Here is a 10,190-nt window from a genome sequence, read left to right as displayed (position 1 = left end):
TCCTCTCAGACCGTAACATCATCAAACATTGATCTAAAACTTGAGGACATTAACAAACGTCAGATATGTAGGAGACCTCCCCAAAGCAACATCACTTGCATTTATTTTGTTTATCTCCCACTATGTGATCCAAGTTATTAAATATAAGTTTTCCATTACCTTCCCCTCACCCATGCCCTCCCCCAATCCCCCACCGATTTCTACGTCTATGGTAGTCTACTATGCTCAAATAATATGAACTAATATAAATCAAGGGAGAAGTTAGATCTGTTGGTCTATACAGGCAGACCATACTAATCTGGTTAAATGTTGACGTATCGTAAAACAACTACAGAGTCGCGATAATAGGGTACCGTTATTTTCATCCATTGTATCACATCATGTTCATTACTGTTAAACTACCGATATTTCCTGGGCGCAAGCATATGTATACTCCAAAATAAAATAAGGGGGTGGGTCGGAGGATCAGCCACCCCCCCCCCCCACACAAATACATACACTGGCAGACGGAATATTAAACTATCCTTGTGAACAGTACTTAAGTAACATGTATGTGCGGTAAAACCTATACAGTCCAAATTCTTCAACATTGTTTCAAAAGTTGCAAAAATATAAGCACCCTAGTTTGCATCCAAACACCCAGCTCCAATTTACCAAAATTTCTCAAACGAAAAGGGCACGCCCCTCCCCTGCATGACATAACATCTTAGCCCCCCTATTCCATAGATGGTGGTCGCGCCTCTGCTGATTTCTCTTTCGACTTGACTTACTATCTGCTATCCGCTCCCTAGTTCAATGTTAAAGGCAAGAAGCCGGAACGTATCTAATAATTTTGTTGTTCTCGGTTGTCAGGATGACTTCCGTTGTTTCGTTTTCACTTAAAAAGAAAAATAATACAGTACTCCTAATGAGAAAATGGAATTGACTAAGGGGAAATAGAATTAGTGACTAAGGGGAAATAGAATTTAAAAGTACGAAATAAGTGAAAACAGGGTGTGCCGCCACCCGACCATACCCGACCCTCCACACTGCCATGATCCCCCTATTTCATAGAGCGAGTTGTATTTCTTTCAGTTTATTGTCAATTTCATTACACAAACTAACGAATAAACAAAATCATACCATATATATTTATATTTAGTATAACGAGCTGTCACAACCAAGCAGGGTAGTGCAAAAGGAGATATTATTCCCATACCGGGAATCGAACCCGAGCCACGTGGGTGAAAGCCACGAATCCTAACCACTAGACCATATGGGAGAATTGGCAATCCTGTCCACTATCTTGTATATACTCTAGTAAAACGGAGTCTAGTTTGCTATATAGTTTGAAAAGTTGAAAAGCAATGTTTTCAAAGATTTTGATAATTGAATTAAGTTAATTTTTTGCTCCTTTCCTTAAAAGTGCTCCAACTGATCGTATCAACGTTTTGTAAGGAAGAGATTTCGTGTGTGACACCCCCGGAAAATATTAATATTCATTACTTCCGGTTTTCCAGTTTCCAGCCGACATTCGCCGAATTCCGTGCAAGTTTGTCACTACACCATTTTAACAATCTACTTTACCACAGTAAGTACTGAGCCGAACATATATGCAAACGTACGTTCGAGACTGACTCATTCTTTACTATTTAGGCCAACGAGTACGAGAACTTTATGGTCATCAGCTGCTACTGACAGCAGATCGTGGTAATTGTAAGCTATAATATAAGTTTAAAGCAAACACAATTGCTTGACATCCTGCGACGAGAGATCCTGACACCGGAATCCTGAAAAGTTCAAGTATACGAACTTTGAGTGTGACGTAAAGTTTGTGTAGCGTTACCCTACCCATCGTAACGTATCCACTTGTGATTCTATTCCTTCCAGACGTTCCACCGTGATATAATCTTATCTCGTCTGATTCGCAGTAAGAGTCTGTAAGTTGTGTTTTAAACAATATCATCAACCACAGCCTCCCTCTGTTAGAAGTAGGCCCTATGTTACTCTGGGAAACTATCATTTGAGCTTGTTGTGGATTGGGCCCAGGCCTACCTCTAGTCTAAATCTAAGTTAAGTAGGCCCATAGGCCTAAGCTAGGCCTAAGCTAATAATATAGGCCTAAGTTGGAAATATAAAAGTTAGACCACTAGCCTATGATTAGGGGTTAATCAGCATTTATCGCAGGATAGTTCACGAATGGCGGTATCGAACGAGTGCATCCAGCACAAAATAAACATGAAGTTCCATCTCAAAATGTTATATCATAAAAACTAAAACAATTAACAGTAAAATAACAATTTTCCTAAACTTTGACAATCTGCCTGGCTTCAAATCTATTTTCCTTTATTTTATTGATGAGAAGCCAGAGTTGTGTTGACCTTATTGGTACATGTCAACACTTAAGGGGGTATTTCAAGCTTGTCACTTGCATGGTAAGCATCTCATAGCAACCTCTGCATAGGCCTACAGTATTGTACCTGTAACTTGTAAGGATCGATCTACATGCTACATCTACAGTATCCAATCTGTACGCTTTCATGACACACCAGTTACAATGAGGAAGCACTCCAAAATTGGTCCAACTCCAAGATTGATCGGGTCATTAGAGACAGGAATGAGATTATCAAGTCTTCATATTACATACTGTTGACCTATGTAGACTGTTTCATAATTCATGAGCACCTTGGCCATTGGAGAATGTCAGTATTTTAGTACTAATGATGTCATTAAAGCATTGGCTCAGCTTTTGTACTTAAAGAAGATCATATAATCTATACAGTGGAAGAAGGAAACATAAAGTGTATGTTGAACTGAGGTACTGGCATGAATAATTTTATCACATTCACTGGTATTATGCAGTGTCAAAGTTAAATGTGGGTAATGTTAAGTAAAAATCTAACATTGTGGTGGAATCTGATAAAGCCATAATATATGTGATTATATCAGGAAGTTGAAAGATAAACTAAAGCTCGGAGAGAGAGAGAGAGAGTAATTCCTGTTATCCTTTAAGAGACATAAATTTACGTCGGGAGGTTAGTAAGATACTGTATACCTTGCTTTGTCTAGTACAGTACTTGGTAATACTATTTAGTACATGTAATTTATAAAAGACTTTCAGAAAACCTCTGTATATGGTAAAGACAGTTTTTAAATCTGCTCAAATATTGCAGGTAATGGCACGCATTGTGATACTGTACTGTAGTTCCCCTGAATGCTAATATATTGTCCATCACACACAGCTGAAAATGGCTTCCACTATGAATCGTTTGGAACAGGAGCTAGACAACCTGGAACGTGAGCGCCAGCATCTCGGTCAGCCCACCCCACAGATCCAGACCCAGAGAGTCACCTCAACCTCCGTCAGGTACACACCTGGTCCAAGAAGGTATGCACCAGTCTCAGCCCCTAAACCGTGGACTGGGGGTAATCTGCCCCCATCTGGATCTAATAAAGGTGGGTGTTTATGACATCTTTTTGGAGATCTACTGTACTCTCTCATTTGGTTGAAGTCTATGATCTTTGTTTGTGGATGTTTAACACTTGCTCCTCTTTTTTTTTTTTGGCTGTTGTTGACTGGACCTGTCCGTACCCCTCATCTCCTCCTCCTCTGTAATGATCTTTGTCTCATCCAGTACTGTTTGTTACTCCTGTATGTTAAAGCCTGGGGCAAATCTGTAATGTGTGCTTACAATTCACATGTATGACAGCATATTCTGGAAACAGTAGTGATTTTGCATGTAATGTTCATGAAACATACAGTAGTTTGAGGGAGGCTGTGGTTGAATTTGACCAAACAAGAAAAAAGGAAGAGAGACAGAGAGAAGACAGAAAAAGTACAGCAAAGAAAGAAGGGACTATTAAATTAAAAATTAAATTAAACAACATTTTGAGACCAGGATGCTGTGGCTGCATGTACATGTACTGTATAAAAGTAATAAATCAACACTTCTTCTGTGAAAATGTCACTTCATCATTGTAAAGGCCCTGAAATTAACAGTTACTTGCAAAACAACCCCTTCATGTAGAAAGTACAGTACATTGATAAAAATCACTGTAGTGTGTGTTATCCTAATTCCGACCTATACTGCAATACCTGATTGTGGTAGTTCCTGCATGGTGGTAACAGAAAGTGCTTATTATTTATTATAAAACGGAATTGGTTATATCCTTTGCTATATATACCACACAGGACATTTCAAGGAGGAACTTTTGCATGTAGTGTGCATTGACCTTAAATAAGCTACTGTATATTGTTAAAATCTAATTAAAAATGTTATGACAACTTTAAGGTATTGGTGAGACACTGTCCTAGGACGAAATTAGATGATATAAAATCAGCAAATTTGACACACCTGTTTGGAAGTAGAATAAGTTACCATAAATGGGAATGCATTAAAAGAGGATGGGAATGCATTAAGAGAGAAACTATGAACTAGCATTAGTAGGCCTCTCTGGGTAGCGGTTGTGTATCCTGGGATGTATCTACTTCACTATGTACACCGGTATACAATAAATGCAACATTAGAGTGTGCTTTTATTAAACCCCTTTAGTTTAAACAACACTTTAAACCTCCAGATATATGTAAAGTATCTAGAACAACTAAAATGATGACAGTCTGTTACCAAGATGCATTAACTTTGTTTTTGTTTTGAATGTTTTCTTTATTATGGCTTGAAATGGAAAGACAAAAAACTTTGAAGTTTCATGATTGGTGTTGGCAATTATCCTTGGTGTTGTAGGAATATGCTTGGTGTTATTTAGAGGTGCTTGGTGTTTGGTTCTTCCTTGGTATAAAGGAATTAATCTTGGTGTCAGGGTTATAAAGCATGGTGCTATCCATTATGCTTGGTGTTATGGATTTATGGTAACTTTTGCTTGTCCGCTATGATTTCACTCAAGAATTTTCCTGATTCCTGATAAAGTACAATTTTATCTTGGGCAGAATATTTGCTGTATGTAACTCTTCAAAAGATAAATATTCCATAGCAATGCAGAGATGGTCTGCATACATTAAAAAGAACATTATGGCATTTAGCATACACATCCTGATCACTGTATGTACAGTAATGCCACCACAGTGTCCTGCAGTGTCTGTGGCCTAGAGTGCAGTGCCCCCAGTAAGTTAGTTGAAAGATTCTAAGAATTGTCAAAGATTTTGCCAGTGTTCTTTATGTGTTTATAGCAAGCATTGACCATTGTATCCTCTACTCAAGCACAAGTTGCAAGAAATGTTCTGTACTAATCTGCAGTTTATCTTGATCTGAAACCAGTAGTCTGATTTGTATCTGTGGGAGGAGCCAGATTCTAGTTTGTTTGTTCAACTATATTTCAACCATCAACGTAATCAACATTTTACATAATTCAAGTATATACATACAAAGTATATGGTTGTGGGGATCCTCGAAAAGTTCATAAGAACTTGTAAATGAGGTATCCCCAAAATACAAACTGACAAAGTATAACAAAAATGTTACAAGAAAATGAATAATAATAATAAGAAAAAGTGGGGGGGGGGGAGAAGAAAAAAAACTTTAACAAAGACGTGGCCCGAATTGTAGACTAAATCATAAAATTCTATTCGAAAGAAGGTAACGCTTTAAATTACGTTTGAATGAGGATAAATTATTAGTTGAATGCAATGCAGTTGGAACGGAATTCCAATAAGAAATAGCAGAGTATTTGACAAAATGTTGACTACTTGCAAGAAAATAATGGGGAACGGAAAGTAAATTTGCATTGCGGATATTATAAGCATGAAAACAATTATTTGATACAAAAAAATAGGAGAAGCTACTTGGTAGATTGTCGTGAAAAAAGTTATATACAAAGATTAAGGTGTAGTACTTGACTAATTCAAATATGGTTAAGAGTTTACTGTCACAGAAGAGGCACAGGTACGAGTGACTATTGTAAGGAACATAATAAATTGCACGCAACACTTTCTTTTGTAGAATATAGTAATTATATCTCTCATGGTCTGTCACATACTGTATTGTGTAGAATACTCTACATGGTAGGTACTGGTTAATCTCAGTACTCTTGGTTAAAAATATCCAGCCTCGACTTCATTCCCAATTTTTGGTTCGTACTCTCAGATAGAGAATGTGATAATAAATTTAACTTGTACGTTTTTTGAGTTAATGAAGCGCAAATTCGTTTTTCTTTTGTTTTTTTTCATTTACCTCTGTCCTCCAAAACCTGGTAATTACAATACAAAGCAATCCGACTAATATTGTCGAGGCAGTTCAGGAAGTTATCAAAACTAGAGTTTCATCCGTTTAAGCTCTGTTTCTTACTTCCACATGACAATTCGTCGTCTGAGGTGAAGAACTGTAGCTAGACCTTTGACACTATTAATACGGCAAGGCCCTGGATAAAGTTAAATGTAAGCCGTAGTTTAGGAAGAGTACTACAATATCCCACAACTTCACAGTTTGCTTTTAAGAAAGGTGATACTAGGTTTGTAACCGGTTAGGAAGCAATCCATTTGAATGACTGGGGAGGGTCGCACCACGTCTGAAGTTATGAACAACAAAATTACTGCCTCGTACCTACATAACAGTACCAACATGCAGCAATGTGTAGGTCTTGTTTACAGTATATAACATCACTATTGTATGACTCTGGAATGGGCTAAAGTATTGTAAAGAATTTACTATAGGGATTTAATACTAAATTCAGTGTTCTCATTTTTCAAGTTTATAAACTTTATTAAAGTACTGAAAATAGTACAGTATGTATGGGTAGGGGTTAGGGTTAGTACATGCCTCAGTGTTCAGAAACTGATCAACTGTATAATTAATAATACAACTTTGCATAGATTTGATAAGCAATTGAGTGATCATACAGTATTTGCCTTGCATGTTTTCTATGTGATACTGGATTAGTTTTCCTGTTCCAACATACCTGTAAATTATTTTTGACTCATGCACATTGTATGAGTCTAAAGTCTAAAGCCATGGTAAGGAAGTACCATATAGTATGAAAACTCCTCTGTAATGTTTTACATAGTAGAGATGGGTGGCCTTAAAGTGTACTGAATTTGACCAGACGTACTGTACAGTAATTTGCAATTGGCCCAAGAATGACAGTTTATAAAATTAATTTAATATTCCAAGAATGTGAGCAAGGCCTCCTGCTGCCAGCTTTTGGTCCCAAGGTACTCAATTATCTTGTAATATGACAACCATTTCCCCCTCTAGTTATTGTCAATTGTTATTGTAGGACGATTCTTATCTAAAGATATGAAGGTCCAAAGTCTGTATCTTCATGTTTGGATAATATTTGCATCAATTGTTCTTGAAGAAACTCCTGGTACAGTATAGTCTGCATGAATTCTGTACTGTATTAGAGAAGTCATTGGAGATAGGACTCATATCGAAAGCAACGTACCAGAATGAGGTACAATGCTGTACAGAGAAATAACTTAACTCCCAAAAGAATTTATTTCCCCCGGAGTGCAGAAGTTGTCAATTACTGTATCTGATCATATGTATAATTTTTGCCAAGACTTAATACCAATGAACATTTTGCAGTGTTATGTTTTGTAACTGATAGATTTTGAAAAAAACTTTCTAGCATTCAGCAAGTTTTACAAATTGAGTATGAGCCAGCCTGTAGGATCTTATTGGAAGGTATACAACCATAGAGAGTTGCCAAAGAGGAAGCATATATAGTGTTTTGAAAATAAACCACTGTGAAGTATAAAATATTTGACTTCCTTATCCTGATCCCATCCATCAATACTCTGAACTTGTCTTATATTCATACACATGTATGTACAGAATCAATCATATACTGTACAAACACAATCTCAACTATTGCATAGTTAGACCTGCAGCATAACATTTCCATGGTCTCAGGTTTCTCAAGTACTATTTGTTTAATTTTGTCCTCGGTACAGTGCAGTACTTATACAGAAGCTCTGGGACGTGGAAGCCATTGACTTAAATGAAACTTCTTGGTCAAAATGTAACATACAAATTTTGAAAATAATTTCATTTGACACACAAGTCATTACTTTTTATTGAAACAATCCAGCTTGGATAATGACTTCATTATGAGCAGGTTACTTTAGAACTTACAACAAAATTCAGTGTAATTGATTTTAATGTAGAGAAAGCAAAACAACCCCAATCCTGAAAATCAATCCTGAAAATGTATATTTGTTTCAATTACAGTAGATAGGAGACATAAAACCTACATCTGTTCTATGCGATTTGACAAATGCAAGCATTCGCTTCTTACAAGACATGACTCACGGTTATTAAAATCAATTTTGTGTTGATTAATCGCTCTAACGAGGTGATTACGATACCTCTGCTGTTTAATTTGTTATTGAAACCAAACCAGGCCGATGCTGTATACTGTAGCTGTTAGTATAAGAGAGAGTTATTTAGATGACTTGTACTTTGGTCTGAAATGAACAGTGAAAAACAACAGTAACAAATTACCTCATTGCTTTAATACAACCTTGACTCTTTGGAAGCTAGAGTGAGTTATCCTTGAGGTGAACCCTACAAGAGGCCCCCCCCTGCCCCCAATCATCTTTGTTGTATTTAAATGTCTGTGTTAAAGGGTTGGTATTTTATTTTACTTTTAGTACAAAAGAAATTGGGTTTATTTTATTTGAATCAAATTATTTTTAAAGCAAGAAAATGAGATCTGGACAGGTTTTATCATTCTTGTTGAATGAAAGAAATTGTTTTCATTTGTTCAGCAATTTGATGGCAGTATCTATATTTGTTTACTTTGGAAGGATTGGAATCTGGGTTGATCATGAAAAACAATTCTAAGAATCATCTGTAATTCATGTGTGGGCTGGGGGAGGTAGTGTGGGGGAGGGGGATGGGTGTGTGGGGGAGGGAGGATGGGTAGGTATCTTGAGACCTGTACTGTCCTGAGAGGAATGGTTAGGTATGGTGTAGCTACATAGGAACGGAGAAGCTTGAAGGGAAACAATGCAGTATGATCCTATTAACAGTAACTGTTTATGAAAGCAATGTACTCTCATTAACTTGTCTGGTATTGACTGTATGAATAATTAGTAAAACAATTCAGTTATTGGTATAGTTATAGTTACACTTATAATGTTGTTTTACTTCACTTCCAATACTATGTCAGTTATACAGTATATACATACTGTAGAGTACTGTGCCATCAGGCAATGTACCCTTTATGTACAGCAGGACTCTGTTTCTTAACTTCGAATTGTGTGTGCACAGTACCTATCTGTATTGTTTCCAGTTTCTACGTACGTCCCCTCTCAGATATATGGTGACGAAAATTTGACATTGCGGTAATCTTATTTCTCGTGTGATTTACCGTTGCAACATTTCATGAATGCCCGCTGTGGAATGCGTCTATGTCAATATCAAAATTAACCCAGAGATTCTAGCCTAGTACTGTACAGTAGGTCTATACAATTGCGTACAATTGCAAGCAGAACCATGTGGTACATGTATACCCAACAGTGACATGCCACTGTTGAGTGTACATGTACAGTGCACACAACAGTGACATGCCACTGTTGTATACATAACATAATGCATACTTGTCCAAATTGTTGCAATATTTCAAATACAACTGACATATCGGCTGTTGCCTTTATAGTACTTTTATTTTACTGTTCTGTCTGCAGTCATTCTTTTTGTCATCTCTTCTGGCTTCCCTCTCTTCCCACACTCGACAAATCTTCATGTTTCTGTCTGCGACTGCTTCAGTTCATCTGGCAAATATCTGTACAATAGCACTCCTAAAGTCATGTTGAGAAATTAAAGACTTCCTCCAAAGCCAAACGCTGGCCAAATTATTCCAACCTTCATGTGTAGGTCGGAAGCATCTTGCAACTTGCAAGCCAGTATTAATCAAATTTGTTGTACCTGGGAGGCTGAGATTAACAAGTTATTGAACTATAATGACAGTAACTGTGTTGAATAGCTGTAGGATTTATTGGACTATCTGACTATTAGGTAGCTAATTTTGGGCTGAGGACGGGGGGGGGGGGGGGTGGGGGGTTAAGGAGAATGGGAACAGTAGAGGTGAAGCCGACCCTGTAAGGTAAACAGCCTCTTTAGTCTAAAGAAGGTTTACTTCAATGTTCAGGAGCACAGATACCCATCAGCATTGCTGTACTGTACTGTACTAATCAGTTTCATTAACTGGGGTTTGTAATAATGTGATGGGCTCAACAGCGTTTCAACAGAGG

General features: G+C 37.2%; 1 protein-coding gene and 1 non-coding gene across 6 annotated transcripts in view; one reads left to right on the top strand and one right to left on the bottom strand.

The window, feature by feature from the left end:
* Positions 1-1,189: 1,189 nt before the first annotated feature.
* Trnae-uuc (transfer RNA glutamic acid (anticodon UUC)) lies at positions 1,190-1,261 on the bottom strand. The gene has a single exon. It is a non-coding gene; the product is annotated as a tRNA-Glu (tRNA).
* Positions 1,262-1,530: 269 nt separating this feature from the next.
* LOC139963082 (lipoma-preferred partner homolog) overlaps positions 1,531-10,190 on the top strand; it is a 35,758-nt gene continuing 27,098 nt past the window's right edge. For 2 of the 5 annotated variants that reach the window (XM_071963589.1, XM_071963586.1), the window contains exons 1-2: positions 1,531-1,919; positions 3,222-3,435. In XM_071963589.1, coding sequence (XP_071819690.1) covers positions 3,228-3,435 — 208 coding nt within the window. In that variant the 5' untranslated portion in view covers positions 1,531-1,919; positions 3,222-3,227. The remainder of the gene's footprint in view (positions 1,920-3,221; positions 3,436-10,190) is intronic. The other 3 variants (XM_071963587.1, XM_071963590.1, XM_071963588.1) reach the window with 3 other exon arrangements.

The sequence above is a fragment of the Apostichopus japonicus genome, chromosome 21 (genome assembly GCF_037975245.1).
Source record: "Apostichopus japonicus isolate 1M-3 chromosome 21, ASM3797524v1, whole genome shotgun sequence".
Lineage (NCBI taxonomy): Eukaryota > Metazoa > Echinodermata > Holothuroidea > Aspidochirotida > Stichopodidae > Apostichopus > Apostichopus japonicus.
The sequence above is the reverse complement of the archived record's forward strand: the minus strand, read 5'-3'. Positions and strand labels throughout refer to the sequence as shown.